At 42.8% G+C, this 20,452-nt stretch overlaps 1 protein-coding gene across 12 annotated transcripts in view; it reads right to left on the reverse strand.

Annotated features, from left to right (window-relative positions):
• itpr1b (inositol 1,4,5-trisphosphate receptor, type 1b) overlaps positions 1-20,032 on the reverse strand; it is a 31,224-nt gene extending 11,192 nt beyond the window's left edge. For 2 of the 12 annotated variants that reach the window (XR_015861297.1, XM_088389685.1), the window contains exons 1-46: positions 19,794-20,032; positions 19,099-19,212; positions 18,064-18,134; positions 17,644-17,759; positions 17,463-17,549; positions 17,214-17,372; positions 16,670-16,768; positions 16,487-16,570; positions 16,264-16,410; positions 16,045-16,140; positions 15,920-15,964; positions 15,813-15,842; positions 15,402-15,556; positions 15,152-15,251; positions 14,911-15,071; positions 14,697-14,838; positions 14,452-14,610; positions 14,199-14,371; positions 14,015-14,134; positions 13,753-13,944; positions 13,378-13,629; positions 13,158-13,299; positions 12,931-13,084; positions 12,669-12,862; positions 12,451-12,589; positions 12,301-12,355; positions 12,043-12,208; positions 11,807-11,974; positions 11,670-11,741; positions 11,457-11,594; positions 11,246-11,371; positions 10,956-11,156; positions 10,629-10,880; positions 10,432-10,557; positions 10,208-10,336; positions 9,227-9,347; positions 8,969-9,153; positions 8,187-8,335; positions 7,626-7,737; positions 7,379-7,414; positions 4,886-4,921; positions 4,289-4,336; positions 3,878-4,007; positions 3,414-3,598; positions 478-661; positions 137-399 (exon numbers count right to left, since the gene is read on the reverse strand). Coding sequence is in view for 11 of the 12 variants with exons in the window: in XM_088389685.1 (XP_088245811.1) it covers positions 137-399; positions 478-661; positions 3,414-3,598; positions 3,878-4,007; positions 4,289-4,336; positions 4,886-4,921; positions 7,379-7,414; positions 7,626-7,737; positions 8,187-8,335; positions 8,969-9,153; positions 9,227-9,347; positions 10,208-10,336; positions 10,432-10,557; positions 10,629-10,880; positions 10,956-11,156; positions 11,246-11,371; positions 11,457-11,594; positions 11,670-11,741; positions 11,807-11,974; positions 12,043-12,208; positions 12,301-12,355; positions 12,451-12,589; positions 12,669-12,862; positions 12,931-13,084; positions 13,158-13,299; positions 13,378-13,629; positions 13,753-13,944; positions 14,015-14,134; positions 14,199-14,371; positions 14,452-14,610; positions 14,697-14,838; positions 14,911-15,071; positions 15,152-15,251; positions 15,402-15,556; positions 15,813-15,842; positions 15,920-15,964; positions 16,045-16,140; positions 16,264-16,410; positions 16,487-16,570; positions 16,670-16,768; positions 17,214-17,372; positions 17,463-17,549; positions 17,644-17,759; positions 18,064-18,134; positions 19,099-19,190 (5,991 nt within the window). In the remaining variant the exon portion in view is untranslated. The remainder of the gene's footprint in view (positions 1-136; positions 400-477; positions 662-3,413; positions 3,599-3,877; positions 4,008-4,288; positions 4,337-4,885; positions 4,922-7,378; positions 7,415-7,625; positions 7,738-8,186; positions 8,336-8,968; positions 9,154-9,226; positions 9,348-10,207; positions 10,337-10,431; positions 10,558-10,628; positions 10,881-10,955; positions 11,157-11,245; positions 11,372-11,456; positions 11,595-11,669; positions 11,742-11,806; positions 11,975-12,042; positions 12,209-12,300; positions 12,356-12,450; positions 12,590-12,668; positions 12,863-12,930; positions 13,085-13,157; positions 13,300-13,377; positions 13,630-13,752; positions 13,945-14,014; positions 14,135-14,198; positions 14,372-14,451; positions 14,611-14,696; positions 14,839-14,910; positions 15,072-15,151; positions 15,252-15,401; positions 15,557-15,812; positions 15,843-15,919; positions 15,965-16,044; positions 16,141-16,263; positions 16,411-16,486; positions 16,571-16,669; positions 16,769-17,213; positions 17,373-17,462; positions 17,550-17,643; positions 17,760-18,063; positions 18,135-19,098; positions 19,213-19,793) is intronic. The other 10 variants (XM_088389678.1, XM_088389675.1, XM_088389681.1 and 7 more) reach the window with 9 other exon arrangements.
• Positions 20,033-20,452: the final 420 nt, after the last annotated feature.

The raw sequence follows: 20,452 nt of genomic DNA on the forward strand, positions 1-20,452 counted from the left end.
CAAGAAGTTCTGCAACCGGTGCCTATTTTCAACAGTTTCATTTCTACTCATCTGAGTGTGCAGATTAAAAAAAAAAAAAAAAAAAGGGTTGAAAGTTTAATTATGCGAAAGGTCATCGTGTGTGTGTTTGACAGACCTGCAGATCTCTGTTGTGATTTTCACACAGCAGTTGCATGAGGCGCAAGATGGGCTGCATGATGGTGATGATGACACTCATCTCGCCGTCCTCCTGGCCCTTATCGGCAGTTGCTAGGGAGGAGCTGTCGGCTGCCGCTTGGTGCTCTTCAGCTTCAACCTCACGACGGTATGTTGTGAAGGCCTTCTTGGTGACAGCTGAGGCTTCCACCAGCTGCTCCTTCACCTCCTCTGTAACCGCAGCCACCAGTGCCACGTCCTTAACTAACCACAACAGTCAAATACTTCAAACGGGAAATAATTTTTAATCACGTGTTATTGTATGATTTTGTGGCCGCTCACCTTTGTTGCGCGCTGGCGTGTCTTTGTCGGGAGGTTCCTCATCTTTCTTCTTGTTGCCCAAGTCACTGGTGTTCACAGTCACCGTGGCCTTGATTTCCTGCTGGGCCAGCTTCATGCGTTCATTGAACACCTTGAAGAATTTCTCGGACTTGTTATCGCCTGTCAAACGCTGATAGAATGAGCGCTGTGTGGGGAAAAATGAACAAAACGTGTTTGTGGGCAAAATAAATTGCTCACGAAAAAACAAAATGTTTCAGAACAGCCTTTTCAGAATGAGAGTTAATTTTTCAGCTCTAATTCATGTTAAGGGTCACATAAATAACAAATTTAAGATGAAGTCCCTATTTCTCATTTTTAACAAAATATTAAATCTCCGCTGAAGAAAAAAAACTCTCAAATTTGCACATGCTGCACACGTGGTCACATGCTTGCACACAGCTGTGCAGAAGCCAACATTAACAGGATTTTGTGTGTGTTTGTGTGTGTGCATGTGATTCCAAACCACAAACCACGTAAGCAATGTGGACAATAATTATGCAACCTTTCCAACAAGGCCAACATTTGCCATTTGTTATTCACAGATTTGGGGTGAGGCGGAACAAGTTCCGTTGAATAGCTGTCAATACAAAGGAGCGTCTCGTTCAATGGCATTGTACGTCACCTGTTGCTTTTCATATGTTCTGTCCTATTTTCTTCTCAACAATCCCTCCTTACATAAGAAGAGTAATCAGCTGAGTGGTGACAGTGAAGGCACACTGCCGCCGCCGCCTCAGAGCTAACACTGTTACATCAGCTCCCGCAAGCTGATTAGTGAGGAGAGGAGAACCTGAACCTGCCCTACTTTTTTGTGCTACAATTGTACAAAGCCGTAGGTGTCGTTTTGTAAATCTGTGTGTAAGGCTGGTGGCAAGCTTTGTACTCATCGCATGCATACACCAGATATACTCGAGAAGCAGTGTGCGGTCATTTGACTGATCTCAAGTACTACGAATTGAAGAACATTCAACACATTATGTGAATCTGTTAAGACAAGTGATTAGATTAGGAGTCGTTCGTCTCACGCAAGCCGACCTACTTGTCCGGACACTCAATAGCTGTCCTGGATTGTTGGCTCACAAGACCAACGCGTTACATGAACGTCACGACAGTAGCAATGAATATTTTCCGGAAAGCGATCCAATTAATAAATCCTCAAAGTATTGTAAATTGAGACGTATGTGCATGTTTAAACCAGACTGCATGTGACAAGAAAGCTGAACTGCTATCTCACAGCCTGTGGCAATATCAGATCCTTGTTACATAAAATGTGTTATGCCACAAGCTCCTTGCAAACCCAACATCTGGTTGATAAAAAAAAATACAAACGCCACAAATTTTCTCAGCATCCCAAGCCGGCAAGTAACTGCAAAGATAAGCACCTTGATTAAAAAAAAAAAAAAAAAAAATAGACTTGACAGCTGGTATGTTAATAACACGAAAGACAAGAATTTCAGTTTGCTGAGGTTTCCTCAAAGCGAGGTGACTGTGAAGTGAACTTGAATGCCGGGTGGTAAATCATACTAAGAAGCCCGAGGGGAGCCACAAAAAGCCTATTGAGTAAGAGGGTGGCACCTGTTTTCTCGTGTGACAGGATCTGAGGTCATGAAGACAGCGTTGCGAGGATGGCGCAGCCGAGCGTCTGCATTTCTTCCCTTATGTAACAACACTCACGGCCACACACCCTGCCCGGATTGTTTTGATCCCTTCCAAGTATATCCCGCCAACCCGAGTGCCCATGTGTATGTTTTGTGCGGACAAGTGGACAAATTATTTGGTGGTGCTTTGATGGGACTTTGGATGTGCAGCGTGTGGACACCTCAAGTTTCACTAAAATGAAAACGCCACTGCGGGTTGAAATGTTCATGTATTCATTTGCAAGAGGGAAATCATGAAGAATTAAAGAGGGAGTTTGCAATTTTCAGTGGGCCTGCATTCAAATCGTGTTAGCAAAACTGGAAATTTTAAATGTACTGTATAATAGCATACAGTACTTGCCATAAATAATTATCCAAGAGGGACGTGTTGGGACATTGGGCAAGAGGTCAGCCATAATGAGGCGGGCCTAATTTGTTTTTGTGCTTCTTAATGCATTTTTATGCCGCTTGAGCAAATGCGGCAAACACCCTGTGACTAAAGAGTGTCTCTGGGTCCATCTCTCTGTTCTTTCAAAGCAAAAATCAGTTGTCATGAAGCCAAGAGCAAATTAAGTGCCTCCAAGGCATGTTTTTGTCCTGCTTTGGACAACAAGAAGCCCTCTGTCCTAAAAAGAGGCGAGGCAACCCGTCGTTATGTAAGAAATAGAAATGTGACGCATCTGTTGATGTATTGCAAATTCACTCTACACTCCGACATACTTGTCAAGCGTGAAACAATAGCATCTAAAAGTTGAAACATTCACCGCCACCTTCGACCGAAAGCAAGGGGCAGGCTTACAGTCGAGGACAGTGAGCCCCTTTGTGCTCTGACCTCAGTGCACAGTCAACAAGTCAAATGAGTTCATCTGCTCTCAGGGAGGCTGACGGGAGGGTCTCGGCCTCCAAAAGCTTCCGAGAGCTCCTGAAATCTCTCGAGGCCTCAGACAGGCCGGGGTTGTTGCAAAGCGTGACCCATTTAAAAGTCCATTTGAAATGTTGGGAGGCCAGAGCGTCATCCCGCCAGGGCAGGCAGAAGCTTATGTAACACGAGTCATGTGAGTGCTTTTGTGTACTCTGAGCAGTCGGGGATTGTCAGGTAATGCTACGACGTGGAGGGAAGCGAGCATATTATGCAACACAAAAGAGCACTATTACACGGAGTGCGCAAAGTGCATATCCTCTAAGAACAGCAACTACAGTTCTTGATGCTTCTTGTACTTTCAAGCTTTACTTTACAAATACTTTTCGTCCTCCGATGCTTACCTGGATGACCGTGTTTCCACCCTCCAGTAGGGCGATGGCCAGCAGTATGCTTTCTTGGAAAATGCGATCACTGGTGGCATTCATGATGAGGTCAATCACCAGATCAGAAGCTCCCTCTTTATCCAGGTGGCACTGGACCTCTGCCAAACTCAGTTCCCCTCGCCCTCCAACCCCGGAGCTGACAACTAGTCACAAAAAAAGAAAAACAGATGAGAATATTAGAATATTTTAGACAAAGTCTACACTAAAATGCTGTTAAAATAGTGAATTATTTAATAGAGGTAGTTTAGACATTTTATCCTAGAATAGATTTCCAATATATTCTGCAAACTACCACATCCTCATCCACTTAACTTAGAAGATGCATAACATCAAATCGTATATAAAAAACACACAATTGCCATGGAAACTCATGATTTTTTTTTTTTCCCACGAAAACGCATAGCATCTAAACACCCATCTACCTGTAAGAGGCTTCCCCTGTGAACCAGCTGAAAGTGGGGCATTGCTGAAGGGCGTGTGACTATCTCTCCTCGGCCCAGATTTGACATTTCCATAGTATCGGTTGACCAGGATCTGCCGCAATACTTCTCCCTATCACGACAAGAAACATGTCCATTTGTAATTTCCTTTGTTTGATTATTAGCATAATTGTGTATCGCATGTTCAAGGAGTATGCGACCTAAAAACTGCTGGGTTAAAAATTGGACCGACCCAAGAAGTTGGGTCAATTTGATATCATAATTCACATACATGTGTGGCAGGAAGGTGAGTGAGTGCCATGCTGTGCTCGGTCATGTGACTGAGGGCTCAGAAAGTTAGTCATTTGTTAGCAGTTAGATGGAGCCCTGAAGCGGAGCGAACTAAGTACCTACCCTCCTCTGATCCTCCAGTTGCTTCTGAGGCTGGTTGGGGTCAAGCTCCTTTTAAGGGTGAGTTGAGTTAGCAGAAAGCAGTCAAAGAAGTGAAAGGGTTGGTATTTGTTAATACGGTGCATATTAGATTTACATGCGTGCAGAGAATTAAGTCCATATTACATCATGCAGGAGGTAAGTCGGCGTCATGCAAGGGTGCTTTCATATTTTCAAACACACCGATGTCTTGCGGAAATTATTAGAATGCTCGATTCCAACTAAAACATAAAGCCATTCTCCCACCCTCAATCAAAAAATAAAAAAGCCAGTCAGCATGTTGTGAACTCCTTCATGGCTAGAATTTTTTTAGCTCAAGTTCTGGTGCCAGTGAGGGAGACACAAACCACTGAAACAAGAGGGACGCAAGCTAGTAACACACAGAGTCAACAAATACACAAAATCCAATTCCTTCACACACAAGGCTTACTGACACAAACTGTGGATTTAGAGAAAAGCAGAATGAATGTATGGAAAGTGTACAGGGAATCCAAATGACATTAAGATTTTCTAAAGGGAAGCCAAAATTTGGTGCCAGCCCAATATGGATCATAAACACACCTCATCGGGGACTTCGGGTTCAGGTGGAGGTGCCAGCTGATAAGGAATAAAAGGATGATGTTAGTCAGGGTTTGAAGATGATCAGTTAGTGGTGGTGCTACATGGCAAGTCACTTATGGCAACGCTTCAAAAAATGCAGCAAAATATTGCTCTCTTCAGTAAGCTTCGAGCATCACACAAAGCTTTCACACGACAACACATTAGGCATGCACGTCACAAAACAATATACATGTATTGAATTATATGTCATCTCAGGCAGGGGTCCTCAACCACCGAACAATCTGACATGATGCATTAATGGTGCGCCTTATAGTCCGGAAAATACGGTATATTAATAGTGTAACAAGTGATCAACTGATTAACATCAGTCTTGGTTTTGTATGTCTATAACAAAATCCCATGGAAGAGGGGTGTGTAGACTTTTTCTATACATTCTGTACTCATCCTAGAAGAGACAGACATCTCTTTTTGGAGATTGCCATACTTGCGTTTAATTGTAAACATTATCAGACAACTTTCTATATTGTTAGTGTCAGTTGCCACATCATTGAGGAGTTTACATTCCAGGAAAGAGAAAAAAAAAGGGAGGCGGGGGGGTGTTGGCTCTTATGCAACAGCTTCCTGAAGCTGGCTTGAACCCAAGAATCATGTAGTATTTGTCTTAAGGAAACTGGGACAGTGCTTAAGAATCTGCACCACCCCCTACCGAGTGTGGAAAAAAATAACAGCCTCTCGACTTCACCCTCTCTGGCAGTCAGACAGGATGAATGAGGACAAGCCGAGTTTGTCTGAGGTTGCTTGGCAGGGGGAAAAAAAAGAAGCAGACGGAAGTGAAGGGAAAATAAAAAGCGTAGAGAGGCAAGAATGCGCGAGTGGAAGTGAACGGTTCATTTGCATGGCACAATCACTCAAATGTGGACAGACAAGAATGAAGACATTTTAAAGACCGACAATCAAAATAGTAGCCGAAGTCGTTTTGGGGGAGGAAACAGACAGCGAGCGGGCCGACAGAATCCAACGCATGTGCACGTGAGGGAAGCATGAGCACATGGAGTGAATGATATAATCGGGCTTGATTGCGAGAGTGCCAGCGTTTTCACGTGTTGTTTTTCTTTCTCTGGCATTTGATCAACTTTCTATTTCGGGAAGAATGAGATCACAAGAAAGAGCGAAGGGGGCATTGTGGTGCGTCACACAGAAGCATAAAGGGCTCGTGTGTTTCCTCCTCGGGAGGTTTGTTTTACTTGTCGTCTTTGAGAGCAATGTAAAAACATGTCATTGAAAGGAAGTCAAATGTTTCCGACAAAACCCCACATTCAAGGTTTCGTTAAATAAAATATCCCCATGTCGACTTGCCTGACGTCAAGCGCAGCCAAACTATACATCAAGGGCCTAGATTCTCTGCTTAGTTCCATTTTGATATTAGTCAGCTATGACAAATGTGAAAGGGCGCAGTCACACCCAGCATTCGACTGACACCTCCTTACAACAACAACCAAAAAGGGGAACCTTTCACTTCCTTCTTAGCGCTTGTCATCTCATGATCATACAATGTCTTTCAAAGCACACCTATGACTGCCGCCCCACGCTGTCTGGTCTCTGCAACATAGACAATCCCCTGATAAATATTCTCAAAAGAATTGAAACAAGGGATGTTTGATATCACTTTTTTTCAGACCGATACCAGTACGAGTACGCAACTTGTTAGGAGTCACCGATAACTGATATCAAACACCGATACCACTAGTACAGGGGTGTCAAACTTATTTTTTTGGCGGGCCGCGTTGTAGTCATAGCTTCTTTCGGAGGGCCATTATGACTGTCGACCCAAATAAATGTATGAAACAAACTGACAAATAACTCATTTTCAAATCAGATGAGTAAAAACTGGTCAAATATTTAAAAAAAATATATATTAAAAGTGAAAACAATTTGCAATTCTAGTAATGACACGAATTTGATGCACAATTTGTCTTCACGGGCCACACAAAATTATGTGGCGGGCCGGATCTGACACCCGGGCCTTGAGTTTGACACCTGTGCACTAGTACTTTCGATATATATACAATCCCCCCCCCCCCAAAAAAAAACCCACAAGAATCCAGTACACAGCCAAGGTAATATTCCCAAAGTGAAACAGAATAAATGTCTACAGAAGACCGTCACACTCAAGCTTAATGCGTACGACAAGCTATGCAAACTAGATGCTCAATTTGTATATAATCGATTTCAAAAAGACAAATTAAAGGAACTAGTGCTGACCAAATACTCCGGGCACGTCTTTGACGTTCAAAATTTTTTCTTTTGACACTTTGAATGTGTCTGGGGTCAACAAAAAAACTAGGATTTAAAAGCACCCGGAGTATTTAAAGTGTTCAGTTGGGATGGGATGGACAAAGTTGCGGTCAAAGCTCACAAATAGACACTAGTAAGCATGTTTCTACTATTAGTGGGAGTGGGTATGCGTTATTAGTTCAAATAAAAACAATCAACCTCAGCCACATCCATTTCATCATCAAAGGCAATCAGCTGGAAGAAAAAAAACAAAAGTATAAGGGCCAGAATTAGTACGGCGCCATTAGTGTGTTAAGCGCAGTCAACTACACACACGAATAAAACATGCAATGTTAGTACATGCTGTTAAGAGTTTGCAAATTGATCATTCAAAGGTAGAAGCTGATCTTCTGGGTGTAACTGTGTGTACGTGTGTGCTCATTTGGTGAAACCTTGAGGGTGGTACCTTCTCTCCGTAGCCACGGTCCTTTGTCATCATCTCCCTGAGAGTCTGCAGTACTTTGATACACAGACGCTCCTCGTTCTCCTCCAGCAACTGCTTGGTGTGTTTAATGAGTCTGGTATGCAGTACACGGAGGAAAAATAGCTGTTACATGTCATCTTCACAGAGGTTGATTGAATTTATGAAAATAGATTTGATAGACTTGGGCAAGATGAAAATTGGCGAGACGCATTTATATATACTGCTAAATGACCAAAATCCAGCTTACTGTCCCTAAATAATCAAAGGGCATGAGAGTTCAGAATTTAAAATTGTCACTTGAAGGGTCTCTGTGTAAAGCCAAGCGTTTGGCTAATCCAACATCGACCCCACGTGCCCCGCCACTTTGTCTCTAATCCAGTCTGAGCTCGTATCAAGCGCAACACCGCAGCCAAGTGTGCCTATCATGTGAGAACTGGTTCAAAGCATATTGCTTGACACGCACTCAGGACCTGCAAGGCCTGCATTAAAAAAAAAAAAGAGAAGCCACCATCTTGAATAGAAAGAAACACCATAGTTTCATACTTGGATATGAATCCTCCACTTTCACATTTCTTGCGAGCTTCCGTGTTCTCAGGGAAGAGCAACTCGGGACGATGCAGGACATCCACGAGCACCGAGAGCTCGGCTTGGACCAGCGGCCGGAGACGGTCCTCCAGAGCGGAAACAATGTCCTGCACGTCGATATAACCAGAACCAGGTGTGATCATTCCGACACATTGTTGATCTGAATTAGTTCAACTAATGCACTCATTTGTGACCGCGCTTGGTTAATAACTTAAGACTAGTCTTATTATTTTTCCTCGTAAGAGCCTTGAAAGCCATTTAGTGGGCTGATCAAAGCAAGCCCTGACGCCTAAAAGTGAGTCAAGATCATTTAAATAAATCATTTGAGTAAAAGTGGCTTATGAAGTAGGGTCCACACATTTTTTTTTAACCAATTTCCCCCCCAAAAAAAGAAGAAATTACCTCAGCCGTTATCTACATACTAGGTTTTAGGAGTTCACGTAAGATAAATAGGTGCTTCTTCTACTGTTAAGTGCTAATGTTGGTCTCTCTCGAGGGTTAGCCACGTGGCTAGCTGTGACAGGAAACAGGGATGAACTCGCTTGGCCCATGGGATGTCCACTTCTATGTGCACATTAAGCAAGGTTGAGAAATCACTGCACGCTTTGGCCCAACTGCAAGGCCGTCAGAGACTCCCAGCGTAAACACAGTCATGCATTACAAGAATGTGACTGCTCAAATGATTTCCCCAGAATGTGATGTCGGCAGTATTTGTTGCTAACAAGGCGAAATAGGCCCACCTGAAGCCTTTCGATGATGTTCCTATAATCTTTGGAGGTTGGAATTCCAGAATCTCGCCTAGACGTGCTTTTAGCTGACAGTTTCCAGTTGAGGAGGCTCTTCTGGACAACATTATTGGACTTGACGAATAAATTATTCACTTGGCTGTCCAGATCCACTGGGATGGCGATGGCTCTGCTCTTAGCTGGGTTGAAAATGAAGTCAACTTGCTAAATTGGTGCATCACACAAACCAACAATATGCTGTAGATATCTTACCAACATCTGAGAGGACTTTAATGCAAGCCTCCACTGCGGCTTTCTGCACAGGGTTAAGCCAGTTACAGTGGAACACTCGGAAAACCCCCTGCAGCAGTTGTACGAACACGGGCTGTCGAGTCTGGAAAAAAAACGCCGAATCGTAAATTTGGGTTTAACGTGAACTGTAAAAGAAGAAGAAGAGCAACATGACTAGTCTATTGGAGTGGATTCCCTGGCTCCAGAGATTTAGTACGCCAGCTGTTTGCACATGACAGCAGCGGTTAACAGCTGGTTGCTACATGCTGGAAGACAAATCTATCGGTCGCTCTCAGCCCTAGCGGACAATAAATACCTCAGTTATCTTTCCCAGAATGGCAGCCTGCAAAAGAGGGTGGTGATATCATCGATAAATCTTGAAACAAATGGGGTTGTGTTAAAAAGATCTACTGAATGTGATGGAGAGATTTCGCAGGGGAATTCAACTGCAGGTGACAACAAGGTTACAAACTATTTGACCCGTCAAGCACTTTAACTTCAGAGTGACCATTTCAAGTCATTGCATCATCTCCAGCCAGTTCCAGCAAAACCTTGTGCAAGACACCCACACATTTGGGAACAAAAGTCAATATGCTGACGAGGCCACGACAAAACCGCAGAGTGGAGATGGACTCGCTACTTCTTCCACCACAATTCCTCAAATCACATGCACAAAACATTGGGATAGGTTGGAAAACTACCCACAAGGAGGATTATTATTACTTACATACATATTGCGAGCCATCTAAGCACAAAGAGAAATTTCATATTTTATGTTGACATCAAAATCATGATCTTAATCAAATGGGCTCTGTAACTTTATAAATAATCAAGTTCTGTTGCAAAAAGTTATTTGTTGAACAAGAAAGTTTACTATTGTTGCTATAATGGTCAATAATGAATTGATTTAACTTTGCTCCAACTCCAATTAGAGTTTTAGCTCCAGTTCGTGTTAAATTTTACCTGCAGGCTTGTGCTCTGATCAGAAAAAGGAGAGCTGAAGAAACACGTGACGATGCTCATGACTGTCTCGGTTACGTAACACTCCAGCATGGTGTCTGCGTGCTTCCTGTCACTGGTGTTGTTGCACACCTAGACATAAACAAACACGTGCGGTGGGTTACACAGCCACTCTCGTTTATGGGTGACAGTGGGGTCTCTTTTTTCCCAACTGCAGCTGTGCTTACCCGGCAAATGTCCACCAGGAAGTTTTCAAACAGCTTCCACATGTGGTTGGATGTATAAATCTCCTTCATTTCGACTTCGGTGTCGACATAGCAGTGGTTCAGGAAGTTGATGTAGGCGATCTTGACCTACATGTGAAAAGCTTGTTTTTATTTGAGAAAGGGAGGGGGGGAGCAGGTGGGGGGGTGTTTTATCTGACCTCAGGAATACAGTCTTCGTGCGTGACGACCCGCACGATGTCATCCAGGGGTAGCAGGGAGTTGCATTTGATCTCGGTGTAGACGTTTTTGCCCTCCGTGCAGACAGCGAGCAGCTCCACCAGGTGAATGTGGTACATCAACTGGCTGTTCTCGTCCATACGGTCCCGCTCCGAGCGCATCATTTGAATTAATGTTTGAAAAGACGCGCGGTCGTTGTAGAAGACCAGCACGTCCTCTCCTGAGTTTACAAGCTGAAGGTGTGAGAGTCACAACGAACGGTTGAAACCACCACTACGGGAACATTTGAAGACTTTGAAAACTCAAACCTCAGCCATGACCACGTCTTGACACTTTTTGATGAACTTGTTCTCAGCCTTCACAATAGTTTGAAGGAACTTGAGGTACTGGACGTGTCGACCGTGCGTCTCGGCGCAGTGGACAAAGTGTTGAACCACGCGCTCGTTGATCTCGCTGCAGAGTTGGAAGTTATTCATGAAAATGTGCTGCATGGTGATGGCCTCGAGAATCTGAAAGAGTAAAAATAGCACTCAGGGGGACAATTTCCAATTAGGCCTCCAGCCACTAATGGCTGGAATCACATTTTGGTGTGTCTCACCCCCGGGTTAAGAAAAAGGCTGATATGTTTGTGAAGAAGAGCTTGGTTTTGCTGGTTGCCCGCACAGAAATTCTGCAGAAACTCGTGAGCCAGTTTCATGATTTCCTGCATGCGAACATCCTCACCCTGTAGTAAAAAAGAAAAAAAACATAATCTCCTTTTTGTTTCTGTTGACATGCATTTTAGTGTAAGGTCACAACCGCAACGGGACCTTTTCGTAGGGGATCTGTAAAAGCTCGAGCACCACACTGTGTGCTCCCATGTTTCTCAACAACCTCTGCTGCTGTTTCTTAGTCTTCTTCCCTGAGCTGCCCTCCTGGACGCAAAGCATACTGAGACGCAGAAGAATCTGGGCGCACATAGAGAAAAACATTCAATGGCAAAGAAGACATTAAAAAAAAAAAAACATGATAATTGATGATACCTCTTTGACAACCCTGTAGTTGTAGTTGCTGGTGCTTTCCGTGCTGTGTTTATCAGAACTTAGACAGTCCCCCTATGAAACAATCAATTATTAATCAATTCTATGTCATGCTAAATTGTAATAACTAAGTGCGTTACTTTCTTCTTGCTGTCTGACTCTGAGGGTCCATCTCCATCCATCCCATCTTCTCCTTGTCGTTTGTAAACCCACAGCTCGGATTTCTCCACAATGGAACGCAATTGGTCGAGGTCCGATTTGATCTGTTTGTAGTTGTCCACATCCTGCCTGGTCACGAGGAGTTGGACCTGCAGTTTAATCGTTGAAACATCAGTGTCACCCTGAACACCAAGGCGAAAAAAAAATGGCGTCGCACCTGTTTGAAAGCCATGAGAACTTCCTGTCTCTGGCTGAAGTGTCGGAAGAGCAGGTGAAGCGCTCCGGACACGAGAGGAGGGTAGTCATGCATGGTAAGATGCAGAAGCACTCTTAGGAAGGTGCGCCCGCCGTGGTCGTCCAGGTCGAGTGGAGTGTTCTCTTCACTAAATGGCCCCAAAAAAAAAAAAAAAAACAAGTTCATGATCTCCACACAATTTTGTTTCAGGCTGGTGTAGCAAGATGATTTGACAATTACCTTCCTCCAAATATTCCTTCCGCCTGCTCCTCAATATTTTCAAAGTCAAGATTTCCTGAAGAATTCACACAACAATTCTTTTATCCTCATCTAACAATGTTTGAGAATGCAGTCCCAGTCAGTACCCGATTTTGAGTGAGCCTCACATACCTGGCATCTGACTGCTGACGTTATTAGTTCCGTTCTGGCTGGCACCATTTTCGGATTGCTGGTTGTTTTCATCAAACTCTCGTTTGAAAATACAGAGTAGGCAGGAGATCCTGTAGTCTAGCCGCACGTTTAGGATAAACTGAAGTCAGAGAAAGGTCAGAGGTCATAAAGAGTGTTCGTTGGGAGTTCGAACATGAAGCAAGCTTCCGATGGCACACCTGTAGAATTTCAATGATTTTCAGCTTGGTGTCCATGACCATGATGTCTTCTCTCTCTGGTTCCGCTTGGGCTTTAACTACATCGCCCTCTGGCTGATGAGTGGGTGTGGTGTGCAGCAAACTGCCTCCTCGCAGCACGACCTGGGTCATGAGTTCCCCGACTCCATGAATGGACTTCATCACATTACTGCCAGCTACAGAAACACAAACCTCAACCGTGACGCAAATAGTTTGTGTCAAGTGTCAGGAACGAGATACCGACCTTTGTTTTGCTCTTCTTTCTCAATCTTGTCGATGGGGTACACGGTGCTTACGTGGACACAGTCTAAAATATTCAGCAGGATCTTTGTCAGCCTTAACAGGTCACTGAAGTTGTAGAAACCAAAGTAGATGAGGTTCCTTGCTAGATTCACTACCTGTTGAAAAATTGGCATCGGTGGCCAGGACTGCAAAATTTTTCCTTCATGTTTATTATTCAAGAAGAAATACCTCAAAGGTCAGCTTGTTTTTCTCCTTGTCAGAGAAAGGAACATTTTGTGACACCACCTCTCTCAAGTAGTTCTCAACAAAATCCATAGTGAGGCAAAACCGCTCCTTGATCTCATCTCTGCTGGTTCCATCGTTGTCATAGCTGGGAAGACAAACGGAAGAAAGAAAGAAATCAGCAGCAGCGCTTGAAGCCACGTGAAATGGAATTAAATTCACTCACTCGTCAATTGTAATTTGCGAGGGGATCTCGGACCAGAGACGGGCGTATTTGACAGGCGTGACCTGCTCCTGGGGATCTCGGTCCACATGCATGTGCAGCATGAGGCGACAGAAGGAAGCCCGCAAGTCATAAGGCAGATCCTCATCGGACATACAGCGAAGGATCAAATCCACGTCGAGCTGCCCGGAGATCTTATTGATGGCCAAGTACTGACGGTCCAGACACATCCGGGCAAAAAGGTTGAGTTGGCACCTGTCCACAAATCGGGTGGATGATGTTTGCCAGACAGCTCCAGTGTGTGTTTGGTTTTTTAAATGACTCACAATCTTTTCACAAAGTAAACAAAGCAATGTGTAGGTTGACACATTATCTTACCTGTAATAACTGACCACCTCATGGTCCTCCTTCTGACCCTCCTTTGCATCCTGGGCCAATTCTCGCACGCTCTTACTTCGTACATCCTTGAAATTGTCTTTCCAGAAGAGCCACACCTCCTCTTCATCTTCAGCCTCGATTGGATTTGGACCATTTGTCACCACTTCAACCTCGAACCTCGACAAAACTAACCTAATAAACAAGACTTTAGTCAATATTTGTACTATCATATTTGTTTTAAAAATAAAATCGGCAGGCTAACTTCGTTTCGATGAGGATGTCGGCGTTGTTCAGATCGAGCACTGCATTGCAGATGAGCTCCTGCGTCACGGGGATGGATTTGTTCATGGACACGCAGAGGTCCGACAGGTAGTCCAAAAACCTAAAACATGTCACAAAATAATAATAATAAAAACAATAATAATAAGAAGAAGAATATTTTCTACCTTGGTTCTCGATTCTTCCTCACAAGAGTGACAAACGTGTCAATCTCTGCCGCGGTGATATGTTTCTCGAGCAACTTTCGATTGTTGTGGAGCAGCGCGGTTATTGTGTCTTCTGCAAGCACGTCATAGCCGATTTGTTTCTGCATGAAGCGAAATTGCTTGGCTATATATTCCTGTGGAAAGAAGACGAAAAAGGTCGATGACCACAGAATGAACGACGTTGGGTCAGAGTGAGGCAGTCGTGTTTAGCCACCTGGTTCTTTCTGTAGTCCTGCTGAGAGTGTCGTAGCACTCGGTAGCAAAGCCTGCAAATGTGTCGGAAAGGCGCGTGCCGTTGATCGCCCAGCTCTTCCAGCCGAAGCATAGGACCATCACCGCTGTCTGTGAAAGGGGCTTGAAGAAGCTTGAAGATCTATAAAAAAAAAAAAACAGAGACGACTTTGGATGTGAGCTTTTGAAAAAAATTTGGAATCCTTGATGCTGAGGATTAAAACAAACCTGCTTGAGGATATTCTGCTCTCTCATGAGTTTCTGCCTTTCTCTGTTAGGTTTGTTTACCATGATCTCCAAAACATCCTGTCCGCTGTTTGGGATGTCCACCACAAAGAAGACGAGATCTTCCAAAAGCTTGGTCACAAACCTTGAAAGTGTATATGTGGTTATATATTGAAATATAAAGAGTAGAGAGGTGTAGTTAGAAAACTATGTTTACCTTCTTTCATTCTGTGTGATGGTTCCCTTTTCCAGTTTGCCTGCAATTGAGGCCAAGACTTTACTTGCATCGTTGGCAAAGTCTAAATCCCGCACCTCTGCTGGCGGCACAGGGACAATAGCAAAAGCCTCCTTGTCTTCTTTCACTCCTGAAGTTCCAATCTGAAAACATTGAAGTTGTTTCACATATACATCTCTTTTTTTTACCAGCTGATAAATGACGAGTTGTTTATGGAACTCACTCTCAACATTACGGGCTTTTCCTCCTCTTTGTCAATGGGGAGGTTGGTGCTGTGAACCCACGTATTGGTACACAAGTGTTTTAGCCGCACATAGGAACTCCTACAAAGGACAACAAGTGAGGAATGAAGGATGAGAAATGTTGACTTCAAATTTGATTGATTGATTTAAAAAAATGCCCATTCTCACAAAAAAAAAAATCCTATTTGGACAGTGGGGATTTTTTTTTTTTCTAGTGCATTTAATTTGTACCTGGGCACCATGGAGTCTCCGCCTCTCAAAGTGGTGGGGTCTAACTCAAAGATGGACGAGATTTCCATGCCATCTGGGACCGGGACAAGGGTATACATGATTTTCTCTTGAGGCGCCCGTAGACGGCCACGTAAGGCTTCATTATCTGCATCCAGCTGGATAAAGAAAAGTGTACAACTTAACAAGAGATGCCAGCCACTATTGTGAATTCAACTTGTGAAGCTTGCTGAACAAAATATAATCCTGAGGAATACACACGTAAACTGGTGTTTCTAGTAAAAGTCTGCCCACTAGTGGAGGTTTCATGTAACATGAATCAGAAGTCAATCGATTCTATCATAAGCTATCGTCACAGATGTGCACCCAATATTAAATAATCATTGATGCAAAGTATTTGTGTGTGTGTGCTACCTGGAAATTAAAGGGTGTGAAGTCCACCACCTAGAGCAGAAAGCAAAGACACCAAATGGTTGAACACATGTAAGACCAATCGGCACTCAGTCATCAAATTAACTTACTGCCGATCGTTGCTCAACGCTCTCTTCCTCCAAGTCAGGGTTCACCTAGCCAACAAACCACATAGCAATTCATTATGACTACTGTTGGGGTTCACGGAGTATTTTGTGACACACACGTCACCCACCTCTGCAGCCAAATAGCAACCAGTTGCCAAATGTTTAAACCTGAACAGGCTGTTCCAGTATCCCGCACCTCCTCGACATGGGTCATGGTGGACCACCTGCCATGATAAAATATAATCACAAGACTTTTCCATTTCTTTGCTATCCAAAACCAAAGTCAACAACAACGCGTTTCTTTCTTCAGGATTAGGCTCCACACAGCTTGCAAAAAAAATACTCACTTCGACTTCCCAGAGTGCCTTGCTGCTGGTGGCCGATGTGGCAGACTGTCGGCCTGTTGTTCTCAGGAACACGTATTGCTTTTTTCGGTGGTCGTCACACGTGAGGAACTTTTCTTGCTCTGCGTGGAACAAGCGAACAACATCTCCCTGCCGTTGCAAATGTATTTTAGAGGGGGTGAGCGCTGCCATATATTTGACAAAAAATAAACTGAAATGTACCAACCCCTTTCAGGATGGTTTCCTTGTTGTCACTCCATTTCATGAATAAAACAACTTTCCAACTTGTGTTGCAATTCACAGAATTAACCTAGATGAAAGAGAAGACAAAAACATACACATTAAATGCAGACGATCAAAATGTATTAGCATGTGAGTATAATCATGGACATTCTAAATAACATGGTACCTCATTGCATCCCGGGTTATCGACGAGCTGGTGACTGCTGGCGTGTAGAGGCTGTCCAGCGTTCACAGGGTTAAGGACAACTTTATCTCCAATCACCACCTTCGGGAGTGCAGTAGATAAATTGTGTACAAAATTAGACCATGATTTTGCAATATTATATCAAATTCTGCAGTTTGTTGCAGTATCAATAGTCAAAGAGAAGGCCACTGCTCTTTGCTAAGGTGTACTGGAAAGGTTTTTTTCCATTCAGTCAAATCTTTGGCTGCTCCAAAAATATTTTAGTGCAACATCCATGGTAAAATACATAGTAAAATAGTTTCACAGACCTTGATATGTAAAATGAACACTAGAGAGAGCTGTTGAGACTGTTTATTTCTATTTTTTTGAATATTTTATGACCTAACCAGCCTCAAAATAATGATACACCAACGCATATTTAGAGATTTACTTAATATCTATTTGTAGGATCTTTTGGCTGCAAGTGACACGAGAAAGATGTAATCAGCCATTATTTAAGTGAGTCCCAGACCCCCAGGCTACTCACACTGTCTCCCAGGGAGCGCAATTTGTAGAAAGGCTGAATATAGAACCAGGATCCCTCATTTCCCGCCGAGTCCAGTGTCACCCTCATGGCATTCTTTTCCAGCAGTGCAGGTAGACGCTTGTTCACTGTCAGGTACTTATTGCTTTTCAAATGCAGCAGCTTTGGAGTAAAAAAATGTTCTCTTGTTACAAATGACTGTAAATATCATCAACGGCACAAAGCAGCATTATCTCAGGTTGTTGAGCGTACCTGAATGACATTTCCATACTGTATGACTGATCCAAGCAACTTGCGATTCTCAGACTCATTCTGTTTCTTTTCCAAGTCAGCCGCGTGCTGCATCAAAGTGAACAATTTATCATGCATTTTGTGAATGAAGAGAAGCAATTCTTCGACTACTTGTGGTAATGAGAGAAGATGGTGGCCTTACGTGTAGTTTGGTGAGGAGAACAGTGTCGGTGGTGCTGTTGCCTCCAGGTTTTGCTGCTTTCCAGAATTGTTTCTGTGCTGAGTATCTGTTCATTGGACACAATTTGAAAAGGCAATCTGGGGACGGAGGGCATAACATGACAAAATTGCATTAGTATAAGTTCTTTGTATGCATGAAATAAATAACAAAATAAACATTTTGTCTTCATGATTGTTTTGCTTGCATAATATGGATTTATTCATAGTCAACTCAAATGGCATCTAATGTGTGCCCTCAGTTTACCGAGTAAATCTGAGCAAAAGGACTTTATAAATACCCTGGGAGGTTGAACAATCGTTTTTTTTTGTCATGTTCCACTGAGAATTAAGCAAAAAATTTCCTTAACTTCAGACAGTGTTTGATGGGCCTGCAAAACCTTACCTCTGAATTTCTTGGGTGGGTTGTTGAGGTCGCCTGTGTCAGGTTGAACCACACAGCGGTCATCCACAAGCCTATGAAAACAAAAGTAATCAATTGAACACACTATAGAAATAAAAAAAACAATGTAACTGTAATTTCATAAGCCAATTGTACAGACTACATCTCCAGCAGTTGAATTTTCTGTGCTACCGTCAACTAATCAATTACCGTGCTTCCCCCAAGTTTTGCAGATAAAAGAATGGCCTCCTTTAGAGTGCCTTCTATTAATAAATGCAGTCTGAGTGAATAAGAGGTTCAAGTACAGAACCTTGAGGGAATAAATGTCAAATGTTTACTTGAAAGTGTTTTAACTGCATTCGTTGCTGACTGCTCCTTCTCATTTTGAAAAGCTCATAAAGGTTAGTCTCTGAATTATAATTTGACAGAGACTGATGGGTGCCAGCACCGCGGCATTGAAAGCAACACCTGACCTCATACAATTAACTTATTTCAGTCACATCCTCCACTCAACGGGGAAACCAAAGCATAACTGTGCCAGATGCAAACATTAACAACAACAACAACAAAATTCTCAAAGATTGCACAGAACTGAACTATGGAAACGCATATTTTTGAACAGCAAGAAGGAGTGAGCGGCAAACACTTGGAAGATGAAGAGAGCTATTTCAAAAAGCGATGCCATGCACGTTTTGACCTTGGGAGAGGACAAATGGCCTTGGCATGAATCAACAATAAATAAGGTGGAGAGACTCCGGGAACAACAAGAATAAAATATGGTGTGACAAACATTGCAGACCATTTTCCATTTCATTTTCTGCCAAATTTGAAATCTTATAAATTGGGCACAATGTAATGATACAGTTCCCCATCATATGCCTTACTTTATGTTATATAAAAGAACAATAAGTCTGCATATATGTCTTGAAGGCTTAAGGAGAACAACGTTGCAATGTAGAAAAGCACAGTGCACTAGAGAGCAATGCTAACTTGCTAACCTTTGTTATATGAGTCGAGAATGTTAACATACAGACTTACCCCAAGGTGCTGATAAATCCACTGGTGGAGCCTTCTGCATATAGGGAACAAATATCCCCTATATGGAGGAAACTGGACATCTTGTCCGACATGGCTCCTCACGCTGAACAGCACCTGAAAAAGTTGATCATCACAATTCAATTTTGTAGTATGGAAGAATAATTTGTAATTTGCACAGTTGTGCGTGTCTCTAAGGACATGTTCATTGTTTGACTATGAATGGCACCTTTCAATGTTAATGAGTCATCTGTCTGCAAGATGAATCTAGTCCTGTACAAGTAAAACTTGAGAATGGCAGGCAGAAGCAATGAAAAATAATCTGATGGTGTTTTCCACTCAAATGAAATCAGTGTAAAGCCTTTGGACGACTTTGCCTAAACATGCCTCACTCCAGGCATAGTAATTTGATATATTTTGTCATTTATAATGCACTGATTATTAAAACATCTTTACACCAATAACAGCCATCGACAGAAAACAGAAAGTGACATGAATCAAAGTCTCTTATTCATGATGCACACTTTTAGATTTTCCATAGTAACACGATGTACTTTATGACTATCGTAGCTCCAAGGCAACAGCTCTCAAAATACAAAATAAAAATAAACAGCTTTGCCGGAGATGGAAATCAGCGCGTGGGTTTCTTCCTGTACAAGGATGCTCAAACATTACAATGAAAAAGGACACATCATTACCTGGTGCAAATTAAGTTAAGGCAGCAAAGCAGCGAAAGGAACGGACACTAATTGGGTCAGCGCAGGATCAATTCCACCGTGCTATCCTCGGTTAAGTCCCCATGGTGGTGGAAGGGCAGGTAGGGAGAGAGTGAACGGCGTTCTTCTGACAGCTGAACGAACGTTCAGTCACAATCGGCTTCCACTCCTCCACATGTCACTGGTGGCCCGCCCCTTTCCTGCTTATTTATACTAAAGCATAGAATTATGGGAAATGTTGTTCATTAAAGCTATATTGCTACGACTGAAGTCCATTTCTGGCATCTTGATAATAATCAAGGTGTGGAGAACAATTTCGTGCTTTGTTCAAAATAAAATTCATCCGATGCAACAATTCCTTTTTTTAGCATCAAAAGAGCATCTGTGCCATTAATCCAAGCAACACAAATAAATTTAGGAATTGTTGCCTTCTTGAATAGAATAGAATAGAATAGAATAGAATAGAATAGAATAGAATAGAATAGAATAGAATAGAATAGAATAGAATAGAATAGAATAGAATAGAATAGAATAGAATAGAATAGAATAGAATAGAATAGAAGTCTATGTTGACCACATTCAAATTCAGCAGTGGGCCCAAAACGGATCAGATCTCAGTGGAGGAAATTATCTAATGTCAG

Source organism: Syngnathus floridae, chromosome 11, assembly GCF_059516105.1.
Source record: "Syngnathus floridae isolate MCC-2025c chromosome 11, RoL_Sflo_1.0, whole genome shotgun sequence".
Classification (NCBI taxonomy): domain Eukaryota; kingdom Metazoa; phylum Chordata; class Actinopteri; order Syngnathiformes; family Syngnathidae; genus Syngnathus; species Syngnathus floridae.